The sequence below is a fragment of the Anticarsia gemmatalis genome, chromosome 3, assembly GCF_050436995.1.
Source record: "Anticarsia gemmatalis isolate Benzon Research Colony breed Stoneville strain chromosome 3, ilAntGemm2 primary, whole genome shotgun sequence".
NCBI lineage: Eukaryota > Metazoa > Arthropoda > Insecta > Lepidoptera > Erebidae > Anticarsia > Anticarsia gemmatalis.
In genome coordinates this window covers 719,563-740,520 of record NC_134747.1, presented here as the reverse complement: position 1 = coordinate 740,520, position 20,958 = coordinate 719,563, and the positions used below count along the sequence as shown (strand labels likewise).

General features: G+C 35.6%; 1 protein-coding gene across 2 annotated transcripts; it reads left to right on the top strand.

The window, feature by feature from the left end:
* Window positions 1-552: 552 nt before the first annotated feature.
* Window positions 553-20,935, top strand: LOC142987144 (uncharacterized). Of its 2 annotated transcripts, XM_076135707.1 has the most exons (11): window positions 553-810; window positions 12,505-12,591; window positions 13,198-13,301; window positions 13,719-13,790; window positions 15,485-15,634; window positions 16,148-16,346; window positions 16,900-17,070; window positions 17,474-17,634; window positions 18,010-18,230; window positions 18,594-18,819; window positions 19,307-20,935. In XM_076135707.1, the coding sequence occupies exons 1-11, from the start codon at window positions 798-800 to the stop codon at window positions 19,535-19,537; spliced, it is 1,635 nt and encodes a 544-aa protein (XP_075991822.1). In that variant the 5' UTR covers window positions 553-797; the 3' UTR covers window positions 19,538-20,935. The 2 variants fall into 2 exon arrangements, with proteins under 2 accessions (XP_075991822.1, XP_075991821.1); XM_076135706.1 differs by lacking the exon at window positions 553-810 and having other exon boundaries at window positions 11,990-12,591.
* The last annotated feature ends 23 nt before the right edge of the window (window positions 20,936-20,958 follow it).

The window sequence follows — 20,958 nt, the reverse complement described above, 5'->3', positions numbered from 1 at the left end:
ATATTTTTAGCTTTATCTATTTCTAGATAATGCTAAACATACACGTAGCGTTATCTAAACAGACTATTTCTAACTAAATAACTAGAATACATTTACAGTTAAATTTTTATACAGGTGAAATAATAAATAACTAATTAATTCTAAAAATAAAATGTATTGTAAAACAAATGTAGGCAGTATAAATTAAAAGATACATGCCTATATTAATAGGTTACGAGAAGTAAAATCTAAGTATCTAATAAAATTGGTTTTACTTTATCAACCCGTAATAAATACATTTATATACTACAGGCTGATAAAGCAAAGATGTGACAAAACAAACATGTTGGTACTCAGTCTGAGACCACACGCCAGACCACACTCAAATTAACATAACTCCGCACAAAAGACATAAAACTTTATACAACCAAATTATTTTCCAATTACCGTAAACTGAGTTTAAATTACTTATGTAAATGTATGGAGAAACGTAGGAATATCGCGTGCTTCGGTAACTTAGTAAGTTAAAGTTATAATTGGGGGAACGCGCAGTGGAGCCGCGATCGTCCGACGATGTGGTTCACCAATACTTTCAAATAGTCTTACTATAGTGCGGAAACTAAACGTCAAAATAAAAAAAATAAAACTGTCAAATTCAATTTGTCATAATTGTGTTCTATATTTTAAATATTATACTTTTTCTGTGACGAATAAAAAGTTCGGAAACCTATAAATAGATCTGTCAAACGAATGTTTTGTTTATTTAAATAGTGTAAAGACGTTGTTTTGTGTATAGAGACTGAAGTGAAACTGCAAATATGAGGCTCTCTCGTCAGTATTAGCGAATATTCAGCTATTTGTTTTCAAGCTTCGACACATGATTAGAAAATATGCACTAGAAGTAAACTGCAATTGATGCTTAATGCAATGCTTCATACTCAATTTCAGCAAATATACTGTTATGCTTATAAATATATTGATGTAAATTTGGTTTTATTTAATGTAAGCTTATTTTTAGACACTAAAAAAATGATAAACACGTAGAAATACGCATAGATTTAAATAACATATTTTTAATTTTGACACCATACTTAACGATCCTTCCTTTTACCAAAAAAAGTATAACGTAAGACTAACTGAATTATGTGGCTCCGCTCAGGTACAAAATTTTAAGTCCGGTTCAAATGCCCAGGGGTCTGTTATTAGAAAAAAAATAGCCTTTGACTCAGCAGATAGACGAACAATACTAACTATATAGTGAAATGAAACATTAAAAGAGCACCTGTTTATAAGTAACACGTCGAAGCAATTAGCATTATAAAAACAAAATAGGTTGTTATTTGAATTTGAAGATATAAATTATAGTAGTAATTAGTTTGCAGCTAGTCTAGTTTACTAGAATGTAGTTCGTGTATTAATTCCTTTCTCCTCACACGGATGTCGACTTCCTCTGGTGTACCGCAGGACAAAGGGAAGCGGTGTGACATGAGTATGTGCATGACGCATACATGTCATGTGTGTTTGTATGTCTGTGTGTATGTTATACTCTCTCACGTTTACTACAACAATTGAGTTAAGAGATTTAAGAATTGTAATTTTAACTTTACAAACTAGATACTGAGTTCTTGTAATCTTACGCAATTTTAACCGACTTAAAATAGAGGAGGTTCTCAATTCGACTGTATTATTTTTTAATGTATGATTTTATTTATATCATATTTTACCGCATATTTCCGGTACTCATAGCCCGATGTAAAAAAATGTTTTTTTTTGTAATGACCTGTTTAGCAGACCACGTGTGATAGCGAAATGTACGTGTGTCTAAAATATACGCTTAATAATTTGCTATTTCTTCGATTTTTCTTAGAATGCCTGCTCTAAACAAAACGATAAAAATGTCAGGTTATATGACTGATCAAACATAATTTCTACTCATAAATATTATATCAACTTAAGTAATTTCAAATTCACCACAAAAAATAAACAACAATTATGAAAAACTCAGTCACAACATCTGAAAAACTCCCAAACATGTTGTTAAATATAAAACAGATCCGAAGTCCCGGGTTCGTGGCCCGGAAGTGATAAAATATGAACTCACCGCAGGAAAGATTAGTGTGTGCATGATAAAATTATGCTTTTTGAATATGCTTTGATAATTTTAAATGAATTCTACCCCTGCTTACCCACCCTGTTTAAGGAGAGGTTTGTTCGTGAAATGGTAAAAAAAATGCAGAGTTACATGAAATTAAATATGAGCAATAAACATGAAAATCTAAATTTAAAATAGTGTTGCGTCTTTGGTCTCTGCCTACCCCTATGGGAAAAAGGTGTGATTTTATTTATGTAATAGAGGCCCGCGTGTTAACCCTTCCCGTGTAAATCCCGATACCCCGGAAACTCCGGGGTAAAAATTCTATGTGTAATTCTGAGTCTTCAGCTACCTATATACTAAATTTCATCGTAATCGGTTCTGTAGTATTTGTGTGAAAGAGTAACAAACATCCATACAGATATTCTCAGAAACTTTCGCATTTATAATATTATAGTAGGATGTACCTAAGTATTTTAAATCATTATACATATAGCTCTGCTTAATTTCGAATAAAATGGCCGTGTGTGAGTTGTCCAATGATATTTATATTTATTTATATATTTTTATACCTAAACAGCACATACTATTACATACCTTACTTCGACAGGAAGGAAATGACTCAATAAGTTGGGAAAATTATCAAGTAGTAAAACATTACTAGTAGGTAGTATTACTAGGTATCGTTTGATGTAACTACCTCTTTACATGGATAGCATGTTGGTTAGCGCAAAAATACGATTCATTTGTCAAAGCGTTTTTCTTTTATTTGTTGCTACTATTTTCAGGACTTCATGCTTAACATTAGTACGTAGTAGTATATAGGTACTATTAGTGTTACTAAATAATATTAAATGTTATTAGATTAAATGTAACATACATTTTACCTCATATTGAAATGTTATTAGTATTACTCATTTGTGATTCTTGAAGCCAAAGAGATTTTATTACAAGTTCGTACATACTATGTATAATGCGAAAATACTTTTCCCCGACCTAATAGGTATTATAAAACAAAGTCTCAGGATCTATTTGTTCGTAATAAAATCAAAATTAACTTAACGAATTTTCTAAAAATCAGTTTCCAATATCTAAGCACACATAGGAACAGATAGTGCAAACCGACTTTATTTTTCACTATGTCCTTTTTATAGCTAACCCAGGCGAAGCCGGGGGAACCGCTAGGTTTCGTATTACTAGTAGTATTTCCTCAAGGTCACAACTAAAGATGAAAGGTTTGATAAAGCATGTCTTTACGGAAATATGTGTGTCGTTATATTATTTATTAACATCCTGCTTGGCCGCCATTTCCGACAATATGGCTGATATCTCTGATGTATTGCTCGTCAATACGTTGGTCTGTTCAAGGGTATTGCTTAAGTGTATGTATTCAATAGGTTATTCAATGTTCATAGTTTATGGAAATTATGTGTTGTGGTTTCGTATTATTAATAGTATGGTTATATGCAGCGGCTTTGAAAGTTATGAACGACTTTATAAATGAAATGTTGAGATTAGAGTTAATTCTACAAATTTTATTGAACAACTTTGTCCTTAGAAGTGTTAACTACTAAAGCACTGACTAAAATTGTCTAGACTAGCTAGTAAAGAGTAAGTAATATAAGTAAAAATTCATTCTGTTACCAAATCGCCCAAATTCGCCTTAAATTGTACTTAGTCGATTTCTTAATGTCCTGTTTTACGAAAAAATAATAAGTTTTGTTTTTTATATCGCTATTTTGTAATATACATTCTGAATTCAAATGTGAAACGAGTTAAGTCCAAACTATACTTTATGTATCTGGCTGAAATATTTTAGATCAAGTATAAATAAATAGTTTAAATTTCGAATCCAACCTACGATCTACAATTCACCAGTGGCTAGATGGACATGGCATTAATGTGCAGACTTGACAAGATAATAAATTCATATTGTACAACAGCATTAACTAACAATCAGTAGCAGCGGAACCTTTCTCAAAAAGGCGGTACCCTCATGTAAATAGATTATTAGCATATTAATGTGTGGGGTTCTGCGTCCGGGGCATGTACATAATTTAGAAGCGCATTAGCTTTGTGTCGAGAGCTTGGGGCCGTGGGGCCTTAACGCAAAGCTTCGCAAACGTACCGCAGGGAATCACTACTTACTTACATGTCCAAAGAAAGTTTTTTAATGGTAATTTTTAATGGACCTATTGTGAAGTTATGATGTGGAAACTTAGGAAAATATCTTAATCTACGTTTGTAGCGACCATGATAATAATATTATTATATTCTTTTGCGTAATGACTCAGATTTGAACTAATCTTGCAATGAGAAAATTTTCATTTGCTTAGGTCCTTTGGTGAAATAATTTCTTTGTATTTAATGTAATCTTAGCTAGTTTCTCTTTCATTATTAAAAGTTTAAGAACATTATCCTTATTTTCTAGACTAGTTTTTTTTTACATAATTTTTTTTTCTTAAAGTGAAATAATCTTAATATTGCAAAAAATATTTAAACCAGGGCGAAGTCGCGGATCAGGCCTAGTACTGACGATGCTATAGATCTATATTTAGCCGCCTCAAATCCATTACGCCAGTACCTAAACGCAGCCTAGTTACAGCAGAATTAATTTATTTCCCTCACTAAAGGCTGTACATAATAAAGTTTATTCCTTAGCCATTAACCTGATGGAATTGAACTCACGACGGCTACGGAATGGGAACAGACAGAAAAGAGTATTATAATTTATATTTCTTTCAAATAAGGTAAAATAGTATTAATATGAAAATTGCTTGGATTTTGAAAATCTTAATTTAAAAAATAATTAGGTAAATCTATGCATAAAAAAGTTTGATATATAATTTTACTTATTAATGCTAGCTAGCAATGCTGAATTGTTAATACTAGCTTTAAGGGCTCATCGTAAAAGGTTACAGTATCTGGAAGTAACTAACAACTCTATGCTTAAGACAATGGCAGTAAATGCCATAAAGATAAATTACACCACATCCATAAAATTACACACCTAAGACTATCACACAACAAAAAAATATATTTCATAATCCTAAATTCCAAACTATAAAAGTCTTTAACGAAAAACTTTAAAAGTATCATCAATAAAAACTGTCTTGACAATTTCCTTCGCTACATTTTTTCATGCGAACGTCCCGCGAACTGTCATGGCGGCTGGCGGCTAAATAACAAACAAACTGGCACGTGGTCGCGTGAGCACACTATTGTGAATAGACACAAAATATACGTAAAACTAGCTATAACCCCGGGGTTTGGACGCGCTGATGGTTCTCACGATTTTCGTTATAACGTTACCTCATTAGATTGTTTTGTTTTATTTGTTTTTTAGGATTTCATATCTAAAGGGTGGTAACGGGTCCTTATTACTGCTTTCCAATCTGTCTCTCTGTCGGTATGTTACAGGATGTATCTCTTGATATGGAACCTTGCATGCGCGAGTGCGACTCGTACTGGGCCGGTTTTTAAATTGAAAGTATGCAATTTTTCATTAACCACGTGAAGTTTTACAAAGAATTTCATTTACTATTTAAGTCAGGTCTTAAAATATCTCCATACCAAATTTGTCAAGTACTGATATTGCTTATGTTTTTTAATAAGAATAAGTTACTAAAAAACACAACTCACGTACAAAGGATTGCTCTTGTGTCGCGGGGACTTTTACAAACATAGAAAACAACGGACACAGTACAACCAGACATGAAACAATTATTTGTAAAGCGCACAAATATTTATTTCATGTGGGAATCGAACCCACGCCCTCCCGACGCACTGGTAGCGGCGTGGCGACCTAAACCACTGAGCCACAAAGGCAGTCAGAATACCAATAGTCAATTATTTAGTTACTCAATGAACCAAGTCTATCACAATTTAACCAGCTAAAAAAATATTTTCAAAAACTATCAGTAGATTATTTCCCCTCTATTTGACCTGCTATTACTCAGGTATATAAAATCAGTTATAAATTACACAATACATACCTAAATACATAAATCTTCCCCCATGATATCATGATTTATAACCGAAGTACGGAATGTTTCAGCTTGTTCAGTAATGTTCAGGAGTTATTTGCATTAAATGCTGCATTCTTATATTGTTATGATTGATGGCTGTACAGGATCTTTTTATAAGTTCACTGAATGTTCGTGTGTAAGGCCGGGGCTAGGTACCGATTTGATTAGAATAAGGTATTTTTTTTATTGATTAATTAAATAAAATGATAATATATTTATTAGTTGTTAAAAGATTCTACATAATGATTGTTATTGGAGCCTTTCGTTAAACATTAACAGCCTGTATTGGAAGACATCGCTTTTCCATATCGTTAACTTAAACATAGAACCAATAAAATTTTGTAAAATTATAAATGCATACGTATGTATGTAAGAACCAAACTATAGTTTAGTATGAATAAACAAAGTTAGTTGTTCTTTAAAAAGAGCAAGTTTGATGCACAGATAGTTTATAAAGTGGATTAAACCATAGAATACTCATACCCCGCCAAATAAATTCATGCGAGCGAAACCGCAGACAGAAGCTTGTCCTCAAAATAACTACATGAGAGAACCACCTATAATAAAACGGGTAAAACCCATAAAATCCTAATGCATCAAACTCTAGAAGTCAAACTTATTGCATGGAGTCATACATCAAATGATTCATTAATTCAAGTCACTGTGGTCGGCGTTACTCGGCTAAACTCGGCTATATTCGGCTAAACTCGGCAATATTCGGCTAAATTCGCCTGTATTCCGTATTTTATGAGACAGCTATCTATGTCAAGTCATGCAATCAGTACATTTGTACAAATTAATACGTTTCTTAACTTTACAGTTACGTTTTACTTTCGTTTGAAGGAAACGTCTAGAACTTTCTGGCTATTTTTGTTTGTGAAGGTTTTATAGGGCTTACCTTGGGTTAAATTTAGACAATGATAATAATATGTAAACGGCGTCCATAAACTTCAAATTTGTAAATAAAATGAATGAATAAACTTTGCTTATATAGTTCTTACTAAGTTAAGCTTCTGTTTGGTTCTGGATTTGATCTATTGGTCTATAGTTTATTAAATTGTAACCTTCCATTTATAATATTCCATTAAAATTATAACAACAAAAACCCCGGATTTTGGAATTTAAATCAAAAATATAAAAAAGCCAACACAAGTTTCCGACACAAGAATCCTATTAGTAAAATATCAATTGATTCTAAATAGGTAGTCATCGTCTCTTTGTAAAGATACATGAAATGGTGTAACTAATACTTTGTTTAACTAAAGTGAATAAGCTACCAAACTAAGCTTTTTCTCCCGAAATAAGATATTTTCAAGAATAAGTTCTCAGAACATATTTTTCTGCAAAATGTTATACATATATAGGACAGGTTTTTTTAAACCCATAACTTTCTCGTGACTTTGGTTACTTTTGAATCACGCAAAAAAAGCTTTGCATGTCATTTCACCCCCTTAAACGACGGGGTTTTTAACAATCGTAGCGTCTTCCATCAGATCCTAACAGAGCAAAAATTTAAGTAAAAATCTTTAAAATCAGTTTATGTCCTAAAATAAAGCACTGCAATGTATGTATGCAACTATGCGCATATCCTTTCAACAACGAACCCAAATAAGATAAGTAATTATTTTTCTAATACGTTTGTAACTGCAGGAGCAAGGTTTGTATGGGATCGACGGGATCAAAATTCTCATGGGAATGCAATTAACAGGATAATATTGTATATTTCATTTATATTATTATATCATCAGGGTTATTTATTTCTACACATATAAGTTTACATAAAAAATAACGCGAAAATCAGGCCCAATCTTTAAAATATTACATTTTACGAATAATGCGAATAATAGATGTGAATGAATTATCTATAAATTATACCTACTTCACATTCATCCAGTCAATTTATTTGAACGATTTATATCGAAAAGATAAATGTATTGCATAAAATTATCATAATTTTGATAAAGTGAAAGTGACATTGAACTTGAACATGATGCTTGCATTAATCGTAGATTTCAGTACTTTATTGGCAAAAATAACAAATGACATTTTATGATACGAAACTTGAATTTAAAATATTGAGTTGGTGCATCCATATTTTTAAGAAAAGATGTTTCTATTGTGAAGAAAACCTTGAAAATTTCAAAGTTTTTTTAAGTGCTTTTAGGTCGCGTACTACGTAATCAGCTAAGATTTATACCTCACAAATTGATCCAGTCACAGCATGACAGCAGTCAAGACTTAGCCATGACTTGTCTTAGTAACTGATAGCATCTATTAGAATAAAAGTAAGACGTTTAGGAGAAGGAAAGACTTCTGAATGATTTACACTAATAGCTTCTTTTTGCTGTATGTGACGCGGCGGATGCGGGAACTGTATTCGACTACTAATCTTTTTTTTTTATTCTTTATTTATTTATTTAGGGGACTACTAATCATGAGGTTCGAATTCGCGTTCGAAAACCGGGTCGGGTCAAAAAGTTGTTTCTGAATTTTTCTGTTAGAAGTTTATAAATGCCTGAGTATTATGTAAAATAGTATCTTTTTATTTCGCAGTGAATTGCAGGCAGAACATTAAAAATATCAATAAACAATTAAACACTATGGTAACCTGTACCATGATTTTCTACCACTATCAACTACTGATTAGCTGTCAAAAAAAATGTATGACAATAGGTTTAGCGCCTCTAGCGGGCGTCGTAGAAACTATTGTCTCAGTACATTTTAAATGTCAATCTCTCGTTTACCGACCAACAAGCTCAATTCCAGCGCTTTTACCTTACCAGCTTCTCCAAACTAAAACGTAGAACGCAACTACTAAATGTTGCCTCCAACCATCTTGCATTTACATTATAATAATAATATGCAGTACATTAGTGTCCGTTTGTGCACAGTCGCGAGTAATTCAGCGGTTTATTCATGCTACGAGATATTAAATCATGACTGAAAGCTCTCCCGCCGAGGATGTTATACTTTAACTTTGATATATTTTGTGCAGTTGCAATTTGATAGCTGCTTTAGTCATTCCTCATTCTGGGTGGAGACCTTTTGCCCAGCTGTGAGACAAAAATAGGATAACTTTATACTATGTTGTAATGCTTATAATCTAGTGTCGTTTGGGCAATTGCAATTTAATAGTAGCTCTAGTCATTTTTCAGTTTGGAATACTCTTTGCCCAGCAATGGGTACTTTTTTAACGTTACAAATCTACTTAGCAACCTTAGAGTTAAACTGTGTGAAAAGCCGTTTCTAAATCTTAATCCGATTTTCTTTGATAAAATTGATTTATAATGACCAGTTATGATGACAAAATAAATAATTTTGTAATCTATCTTTTCTAATAGAATACTGGTCAAGACAGCTTAGTTATAAAATATGTGCAGCAAAAGAGCTCAGACTATCGAAGAGAAACTAAGTTCTTCTGGTTACTACAGTACCTACGATTATTGGTTTCTAAATATTCAAAGGCGCTTCTCATAAGAATCTGCGGTATTTAACCCTGAGTAATCATTTATTCTAAAACTTCCCAGGTTTTCTTACACTTACCAAAATACGATAGAACATTTTCTAACGCCAACAAAAGTCCCTTCTAGCAGTCAAAAAGCCAGGGGTGGGCTAAAAGATTGCACGAATGCATTAACTGGCTGGTGACGGATTGCTCTCGGTCCGTAATTGATTACGCGTTGACAGCCCTAGCTGAGTAATTGAATGTGGTTCAAATTAGCCGGATTAAATAGATTTGCGAAGGTACGACGACAATTTTAAGGAAATAAAAAATGTGCGTTCAAGATTGTGTTTTTCACCTTTGAATATTATTTACATGTGGTTTTTATTCTACAGAGTGTGCTGAACACTTTTTATGTGGAAACCTGGGGTAAAATTATAGTCTAAACAGTAATCTAGGTATGTCCTTTTCTATTAGATTGAGTTTTATAACAAAAACAAGGGAAATACTTTTGACAGTAACTGTAGACAGTCGTATTTATGAATGACCAAATTATACATCACTTGTTTTGTAAAATTTTGAAACTACTAGAATGTTGGTTAAAGCGCCATCTAGCAAAATCTTAAATAACCTCTATCTGTGGCTGTCAAAAGCGACGCTATGGCCATCTAGTAACAGAAAATGATAAACAGGAATCCAGTTGTGTTTAACAGATGGCACTTATTTTTCCACTAGATGTCGGTAGGTTTGCTTTAAAATGCTACCAACCTAACCTAGAGGGCGTTGTATTTACGGGAGTAGGGTAGACCGTCAACTCAGCACCGATTCTCATTTTGTGAAATGTGTTAAGGTCAGGGTTGAGAGGCGTATTTCATATATGAAATCAAATCAGATCAAATAAAAATAGTAAAGTTACAGGCCTGTTCCTGTCTTCGAACTATTTTATTGTTTTTTCCCTTGATATTCAAGGGGTGTCGTCACTCAGTTTATTTATCTTTTAATTACTTTAACTTAACAATGAGTTGGGTATTAGACCCAAGTCTAACCGGACTTTCATTGAAAGAGAAAACCAGCAGAGTGATAGTACGAGTTAATTTTTTTCAATGGTTACTTACTCTCCGCACTCTGCGTGGTATCATTTTTTTTACGTAGGTCACGCAGGAGGACATAAATTAAACCACAGTCAAAAAGTACATCAAGATCCGAAACTATTTTAAATTGCTCATCAAAACTTTAGTAGGTACCTACTTCTTATTTGAGGATTGAACTACATCACCTGAAGCAATTAGAATAATGAGGTGACGACTTCATTCAATAGTTTAAATTATTTTCAATTCGACCTTCCCTAGGAAAACTGGCATCAGTGTCCTCTATTAAATCATGATCGATACAACATGTCGGCGTTTACGTAAAACTTTATTTAACTCGAGTTTATGTTCGCGACAACAGATAGCATCTACTGAGACGATAAAACGTACTTTTTGCTACTTTTTAGTTTGACATGCGAGGTACATGGAGCGAGCTTGAAGTGAGGTGGCGATTTACTATATTTTCGACATTAATATTGTTGAGAAATACTTAAACAAAGTATCGTTAGTTATACATGTGTACATAAATAATATCACGCCTTTTTCTATAGGAGTAGGCAGAAGCCAAAGAACTTGGTACGATAAGCAACACCAAAGAACGCCACTTGTTACGATCCTTACTTCTTTTGCCTCTCTTACCTCCATACATCTAGTCATGTAGTATAACGTTATAATCTATACTAATATTATAAAACTATAGGTACTAATATTATAAAGCTGAAGAGTTTGTTTGTTTGTATGAACGCGCTAATCTCAGGAACTACTGGTCCAATTTGAAAAATTCTTTCAGTGTTAGATAGTCCATTTATCGAGGAAGGCTATAGGTTATAATCATCACGCTACGACCAATAAGAGCAGAGTAGCAATAAGAAATGTTACGAAATGCGCGGGTCAGCTAGTATTCAATAAAATGTCTTTGGTTAGATAAAAAAAAGTCGCTCCTGAATGATTCTGAATTCATATGGTTCACATTTATGGGCCTCCGTGCCTCATAAAACACGTAGGTAGGTTCTAATAAATTTCGCCGACCGTGTGTGTTTGTCGTTCCATCGGATTATGGGAGTGATGGAAATTAAGTGAAGGAATATAATCACATTACAGTTTCAAGCACTCTCAATTTGGAATTTAGGCAGGTTCTTTCATTATTTTTCAAGTCTTTAAAAAATACGCGTTGTTCAGTAACTTTCGATAAGAAAAATGCAGAAGTATTTATTAGCTAACCTAGAGTTAAAATACCTACTTAAGATTTAAATTCTTGAAAACTATGATGTTTGCTATACAATAATTACTAGACTACACAGTAACTAGAGAAACAATTACAGCTCAAGATCTATCTAGTAGGCTTGCGAAGAGAAATGTTTATTGTCATGATTTGTTTTGATAGTTGTTTTCCCTATTCCTGTCAGCAATAATGCACTAAAACACAGCAATAATAACACAGATGCGTGACTGAACTAACCACAAACCGTAAACACATAAAGCTATTCACATGCCGCCTCCACGCTGCGATCGTTGGCTCCCATCATACACATACGCCATCGCTTACACCATACCTCGCATACCTTACGAGGAACACGGCATTTGCTTCCAATACGCGGCATACCGCTGCCGTGTCGGCGGCAAAACGCGACAAAAGAGACTTGCTGGCGGCAAACGACAACGGCACAAGCGGCAAAGTTTTACTGCTTCGTGGCAAACGCATCATTTGGGGCAGAGATTTGTCGTGTTGGCAATTGGCGACAGTCGTTTGTTTCTCTTGCTGTGTCAAACAATCTCTGGCTCTCGTTTTGCCGCCGGCGTCGCTTGCACCCGCGTGCATGGCTCTGACGAGTGCGGTCGCGAACGCCGCTGCCGCTGCCGCCGCCGCCGGGGCAGGCAAGAAGGCGGCGCAGGTTCAGTTACAGGCCGAGCTGAATACTGATGATGATTGGAACAAGTTCCTGACGAGAGATGGACTTTTGGGTGAGTGCTTTTTACATTTTTGTTTAATTACTGTCGCACTGCTGGGCAAGAGTCTCCTCCTATACGAAGGAGAGGTTAGGCCTTAAGTCCACCACGCTGGTCAAGTGCGGGTTAGGACTTTGCATGTCCTCAATAAATGCATTAGTGCAATTTAATGTTTTCCTTCTCCGTTAGTCACTGATGTGTTGCCTCGGCAAAGAACACTCGACCACTTACTTTTTTTTTGTTTAGATTAAAGTTTCATTGGTTCTGTAAAAATTAGTTAGTAGATAGATAGATACATTTTTTAAATGGAGCCTTCGGAGTGTTTTGCGTAAAAACCCATAAAAACTTTGGTAAAGTTTTTGATTAACTTTTTCGTATTGGAGTGGTACGAATATTGGAAATCTATTTTAAGTTTCGCTACAGCTCCAGTCAACATATGATATGAAATAGCTACCTATTTGTAGAGAATTTAATAATTTGACAAGCAATAGTAGTTATGGCCTTAAGGCAATTATTTTGTGACTAACTTTTATCAGTTGACTGCACTGTAAAAAGTATACCTGTTCCATTTATACCAGTTCTATTTAGATGAATAATTAAAAGTGTTTTCTTTATGTCCAGTGGTGGACGTGTATTCGGAATGGTGTGGACCATGCATCGGCATGGTGGGCAACCTGAAGAAGATCAAGGTGGAGTTGGGAGGAGACAACCTGCACCTTGCTGTCGTGAGTTCTGTTACATTTACTACATTAGATAATACATTTGGCCGAAATAAACGACCGAAATGAACAATGAGTTAATGAGTGGATTAGGCATTTATAATCTATACTAATCTATACTAATATTATAAAGCGGAAGAGTTTGTTTGTTTGTTTGTTTGATTGTTTGTTTGTTTGTTTGTTTGAACGCGCTAATCTCAGGATCTACTGGTCCGATTTGAAAAATTCTTTCAGTGTTAGATAGCCCATTTATCGAGGAAGGTTATAGGCCATATATCATCACGCTACGACCAATAGGAGGGGAGTAGCGACGAAAAATGTTACAAAAAACGGGGAAAATTATGTGACGCAAGCGAAGTTGCGCGGGTCAGCTAGTACTGCAATAAACTAAAGACATTGAGGCTAACAAAAAACTTTTTTCAGGCCAAGTCGGACACGATAGAATGTCTGAAGAGGTTCAGGAAACGAAGCGAGCCAACGTGGATGTTCATAGCTGTGAGTTATTATCTATCTGCTAAGTACAGGACCTACCTCTGTTTATTAACACTGTATCTGCCTAGGTTTTACATACAGAAATGTACTTACCTACCAATCTAGACCACTGCTAATGGTACTTAAAAGATTTAACCGAAGAATATGAGATTTAGATGAAGATTAGACCGGACAAAGCGGACGTTCCGATAGCCGTCTGGGAAAGTCGGACTGCAGAATGAAGAGTTACGAAACGTAGCAATACAATAAGTTAACCTTAGGATGAATTTCGAAACATTGATTTTTAATATCAGTTAGACATCATAGAATACGAACGGATATAATATACCTACACCGTGAAATCTTGAACCAAACCTATCCTTATAACTACGGCAATACAAAAGCCCTCGCACAATCAATTCCTAGTTTAATTAAGTCCAAACACCTATTGAATGAAAGCTCGAGTCATGTGCCCCGCACGAACTCGCACCGGTGCGTCCTTGCTCGTGTGTTCACATACTAATAAGCTAATGAGGAACTGTCCGTTTGTCATGTGTGACGTAGTAAACTGCTGGATTTTAATGGTAAAAGGGAATGGTCGACATGTATTTTTTTTAATTCGTAGTGTTTTTTCAAAAAGAAATAGAAATGATGACTGTTTAAGGCAGCATCTCTTTTGCTTTGATATTGAATTACATATAGAAATAGCTATTTCTTGATTTCCAAGACATTATTTAAATCAGTTCTTATTTTAATTATTTCATTAAAAGTTATTAGCAGTTTACACTAAAATCAATCACATTACGCAAACAAATCCGAAGACAAAGCTAGTATCCAACAGTCGTAGGTAAAAGTCTTTATAGCCTCATATGAAGCCAATGATTTGCGAGCCAACAACACGAATGCTTATCGACCAAACGCCTTTGAAACAAACCAACTACTTTTAAAAGTAAAAGTTCTTTTAAAAGTAAAAGTACTTTTAAAAGTGCTTTGTAAACTTTTATCTACAAAGTTTATACTTTTAATCGGTTTAATGTTGTTAATGGTGTTTAATATTCATGTAACAAGGACTTGTTAAGTCGTTATTTAAATCTTTAGGTTAGTTTTAACATTCTTAAGTGATAAAATTCCGCTTTAGTAGAAAACTTTTTTCTAGACTTTTGGTAGAAATAATAAGTATGTTAAATAGGTACTTACTCGTTACAATATTTAAAGGAGAACCAATTATTAGGTATACATAGTCTAGTCGGAAAAAATAAGCCACGCAGTATACGCATGCGCGTCATTGTAGTTCTAAATTCAAAATGTTGTATACAGACAACTATGCAGGCATCTAAGCCTCTCTACTAAGTTATTAGAAGATATGATTATAAAGATAAGTTATTAGAAGATAAGATAGGAAGATATGACCTTTCAATTACCGAAATGGACCCATTAATAAGCGCAAATTGTATAACGTATTTCTACCAAACTGGAATTCCAAAATACCTATGCCATTTGTGCTTGCGACTTTAACGAAGTAAGTAATTCATGAATCCGTTCCACTCGCGGTGGAAACCGGGCTTAACTTTTGAATGCCTATTTTTCCAAACTACTAGTTGAAATTACAATAGTTTTTATCCTTTACAATACGGTAAACAAAATCTCGAAATTCTTATCCTGTCCTGTCCCGCTATTGTCTCACAAAGTTGTCTTAAATAAACTTACCTGGTTTCCAGTCCGGTCAGCTCATCAACGTGGTCTTCGGCGCGGACGCTCCTCGCATCGCGAAGACCATAGAACAAGAGCTGATCAATGAGGAGCTCGCCAAGAAGGGGGAACTGCAGCGGGTGAAGCGAGCACCTCATGAACTAACCACTCCTGAACAGGTACCACCATTAGACGAGCCACTTATTTTATTTTATTGTATAGTAACGGTACGGCAGCGACTGCTGAATTTTTGCAATAAAACAATTGAGAGGAAACACTAACCGCACTTTACAATGACACCTGATTTTATTTTTGTTAGTGGTGTACCTAGTGTCAAAGTTGTAGTTGGCTTTTGATTGATGTGACGCCACTTTGCCGCCTAACCTCACTTTTTTTATTTTTTTTTTAAATTATTTATTCCATGGGTCCTTGAAATACAGCCTCTGCAGCGTGGTCGCTCTGAGCTATGAGAGTGACGGAGAAGAGAGTACAGGCACCCGTGTATAGTGCGTATACTAGGACATTATAAGCAAAGTCCGACACATTTGGCGGGATTTATTTAAACTTGTCGCTATGGCCGAATATCGGTTAGGAAGACATACTTACTATTCTACGGAACTTTTCATTCCTATAAGAGCGCTCTTTTATTAATTGAACTGCTATGAAAATAAACGGTTTTTTCCTCGTTACAGGAAGTAGCAACAATCCAAGAGAAGCTGCAAGAAGAACGCAAAGCGAAAGAGCAGGCGGCGGTAGAAGAAGCGAGGTTCGACCGCCGGGAGACGCGCGCCAAACGACTGGAGACACACTTCAATGACATCTGTCCCGGGCTGGTGATGCCGCACGCGCAGAAGAATCTCAGGAAGATCACTGATTCTATTGAACCTTTTGGTTAGTACAACGAGAGGAATAGTTTTCGAAAATTACATTTCCCTGTATTAGGCACCTACCTACGCTAGGAGAGCTGAGCACTAGCACAAATGTCTTGTAAAAACACGCTCGTTCGAGGCTCCGCAGTCAGTCCACACTAAACAAATTTGTGTTCGGCTCGTGCTCGGTTCCTCCAGCGTAGGTAGACGCACCTTTAGGAGATATTACTGGTTTTACATCGTGTTATGATTTCACTAGAGCTTTATCTAGTGAAATCATAACATCACGATTCATGTAGAAGTTGGTAAAGGTATAAATGTATTGCCAAGTCAGTAATTAAATGATATCCTCGCAAGCAGGCATAAGATATGGTTCATTTATAGTTATATTTTATCCATCATTAGGCCTAAAAATCTGGAGATTATTTGATGGTTAGTATTGGCTAGACTGCTTTTTAATGACAGGCGAACTAGTCCTGTACAGCTAAACTTGTTTTTATACAACCTCTAGGACATCGACTATTTCCTTAAAAATACTTACTAACCTAAACATTTTTTCTTCTTACTACTTCCAGGTGTGATATTAGCAGACAAATGTCCAATAGTAGTGGGTAAGGAAGGCGCAAGGATCCTGGCGGTGGAGGAGCCAGAGTTCGCTGACCCCGCTGCCGCGGCCGCGCTGATCGAACGACCCTCACTCGCCTTGCTGTTCAAGAAGGCTCCCGATAAAGAAGGAGATATTATTGGTAAAGGACTGTAGCACTATTGTTTGAGCTGATTCTGTTTAGTCTAACTCAGTTCAGTAGTGCTAGCGTATGCTGTTATTGCTGATCGGTTTGGAATTTATTCTCGACAATTCATATAGAGTTCTTATTAAAGACATGAAGTAGGTATGGTAATATGCATGGCAAATAACAAACGCCTGTTTAACATGAAGGACGAACATATTAAAGAAATCTACAGTGAGTTGATATTCCGTAAAATACAGGGATTTGGGAGTATCGCCATGGTGATCTCCCGGGCGCTCTCATTTGCAGACCTACCTATCTAAGATTATGTCTCAAGTTTGAACGTAAATATTTCGTACTTAGATTTTTTATAATCAATTTTGTAAAACACTTAATAATCAACATAGTAATGTGTCTTCAGAACTATGTCGCAAAGCGCTCTGCGGAGATGGTCTGGCGGAAGACGATGATGCAAGGAAGAAGCTGCCCACGACGGAGCTAAGAGCTGATAACATCATTGGCTTGTACATACCCGCTGATAGACACCAGCGAGCTGCTACACTTGATCTATTGTTTCCTAAGGTAATAATTGTACGGTTTTACTTATTTTCGTTAATGTGTTTTTTATCAGAGGTCAATCTAGTGTTAGTTAATACAAGCTGTTTGCAGTCTACGATCGCGGTCTCTGTCTCAGTCCCCTTTCTGTCTCGCTTGCGAATCGCCACTTTTACATACCACAATATTTATTTATCGTCTAACTACCATGAAACAAAAAAATAATATGTAAATCTCGCATATTCAGGACTAATGAAATTGTAGAACAATAAGCAGTAACATATACTTATCTTTTGTTTTAAAGCTTATCTAGTGCTTCCTATAATTATATTCAGCTTAATGCAGCAAACAACGAGTAAAAGTTCCTAATCAGCATACATTTTCTTACAATTTCTTTTGCAGATGGTAGCGTCAGTAATCGAGCCACCAGTGCCAGCAGAGCCTCCCCACATCGCCCTGATCTTCGGCGCGTGGCAACGTCGCGCTGTGCTCGGTATTACGTCACAACCGAAGTTGGCTACGAGGTTACTGAGATACGGGTTCTTTGCTGATGCAAGTCTTGAAGAGCCTAAGTTGTTGTGCAAGAATGTTGACCAGTATGAGCAGAGACCGGAAAAAGACTAGTGAGTATTGTTTGGATGAATTATTTACTTGATAAGAAGATTAACGTGACGAGATGATATTTTTCTAACTTGATAAAACCCTTAAGCGTTTATCGAACTGTAAAATAAACAAACGTTAATGTGAAGGGAACCCTAAATAAAAAAACATCAGCCTTCTAACGTACGAATCCTAGGCTTTATTACCGCCAGTCCACGATGTCACCAGTATTTACAGCTTAAGTAAATACATAACTATTAGATAAAGTGGTATACGCATCATTTGTTCTAAGCGAATACGCGCACAAAAGTGCGTGTCCGCTCCTATACGTAGCTAAACATTTACGACTTTTACTTAAATTCAGTTTTGTATGTTCCCTCTTTCAGTTGCGAGACTATAGTCCTTATGATAGCAGTAGGGTTAGCCGAGCCATTACTAGCTGATCCAGAAGACTTGTTCCCTGACGGAGCCCCGGCAGAACTGCTGGCGTTAGGACCCTTGCACGTGAGTGAAGACGCCGTGAAGGGCAGCGAAGAGTGTGCCAAGTTCTTCCCGCCAGGGTACAGCGAGCCCGAGAGGAAACATAAGCCCAAGAGCAAGAAGAAGAAGAAGGTGGGTTCCTGATATTGTTTGATTAAGTTATTAATGAAAATTCCTTTGTACACTTCAGACCAGACCTTTGAAGAGTAAGGAAAGCAAGGCAATATGGCCGATTACCAAAAACCGAGTAACTTTTGATAAATATTTTTTTGCAATCGATCAGCACCCCTGACATATTCCACAAGCACTACATTACTCAAGTAATTTTAAAAGTCAAACTCGATTGCATCGAATGCAGTAAATCGCGTTGCTGGTCCTTGCATCCCTTGTTGAAATACGATCCATATAAATAGAAAAAAACAAATATAACCTACTTTTTATAAAATAGACAATTTAACATTACTATTTTATTATTAGACGATTAGAAGTCTATTATAGTTCTAGTTGTTAAATTAGAATTTGTATCATTTTAATGGACAAATAAAAAAGTTACTGTTTACTGTTTAAGTCTTTTCATATCTAGAGTCAGTCTACTCATATCCTTTTCATATTATTTCAGAGACGTCACGAAAACAAAGAAGAAAACGCAGAATCAGCCGAACGTACACAAAGCCAGGAGAACGCAGAAGAAGGCAACGGAGACGAGAACGGGGGAGAGGGAGAAGAGAATGGGGAGGGGGAGGAGAACGGGGACGGGGATGACGAGGAGAATGGCAATGGAGATGATGAGAGTGATGAACAGCAGGCGGTGGATAAGGCCACGTCGCCGCCGCCGCCCACACCACATTAGACGGTGGAGAATGCTGGTGAAGCTAGATAAAGCTGTTTTATATGAGTTTTGCAAGTGAAAGATAGTTTAACGTTAGAAAGTAATACCTTGAGGGTTTTAGGATATTTCTGATGTATTGATATGATAGTATTGAGATATGTTAATTGATAGTTTGATTACTTTTTAATACGTATTGGGGTTTTGAATGTTGCAGGGGCCGAAACAGGTCAGTAAAGTCAGTAGAAGTCAGTATTTTTGGACCTGGTCAGTAAAAGTCAGTATTTTTGAAAATCGGTCAGTATTGTCAGTATTTTTCCAAACTCAATTTTTGGTTTTCCTTTGCTGTTGGCCAATCAATCTATATTATGTGGATGATCTACGTAAATATTGAAACACCACATGACTTCAAAAAATAGCAAACTAGAATTTACTATTTTTTTAAATCAGCATTTTTGAAGTGAAAACTTCTTTAGCGGTGTTGTGCACTTTTTTTTGGGATGGGTAAAAACTTCTCAACTCGCGTCAGGATTCAGGGACACGCGACCTGATCAAAAACTCGTAAGACCTGATCGAAAATTCGTAAGACCTGATCGAAAATTCGTAAAATCTGATCGAAAATTCGTAAGAACTGATCGAAAATTCGTAAGACCTGATCGAAAATTCGTAAAATCTGATCGTAAATTCGTAAGAGCTGATCAAAAATTCGTAAGACCTGATCGAAAAATCGTTAAATTATCGAAAATTCGTAAGAACTGATCGAAAATTCGTAAGAACTGATCGAAAATTCGTAAGACCTGATCGAAAATTCGTAAAATCTGATCGAAAATTCGTAAGAGCTGATCGAAAATTCGTAAGAGCTGATCGAAAATTCGTAAGAGCTGATCGAAAATTCGGAAGACGGAAAGTTTATTAGAGTTTTTGGTGTTCAACGGAGTTTATTGGAGTCTATTGGACATTTAACACAATAAAAAGGCGGTGCTGGTTGGCTATGGGGATGGTTTATATTTCATTGGCTTTATATGTCACACCATTCACCCAAAAAAACGGTTTGGAAATGGTCAGTATTTGGTCAGTATTTTTGAATTTTTGGTCAGTAAAATCAGTATTTTCGACCATGGAACTTGTTTCGGCCCCTGATGTTGAAATATAGAAATCAATAACATTAGTAATAGCAACATATCAACGCACGTTATATGTTGACCGAGCCATAGAAAAAAAAATAGGGAATATCTTGCTCTAGGATTCTTATCTGTCGAGTAATCAAATAGCTGTAGAATCATTTTATAAGATGGCTGTGAAGAATACAAGAATAATGGACAATGAAGTTAAATGAATGGATAGCTAATCAGCAGCGCTTTTGTATTGTATATTTCAAATACGTAACTACTATTACTTCTAACTAATACTATATACTGCCAATAATAAAGCTTAATAAATAAAAC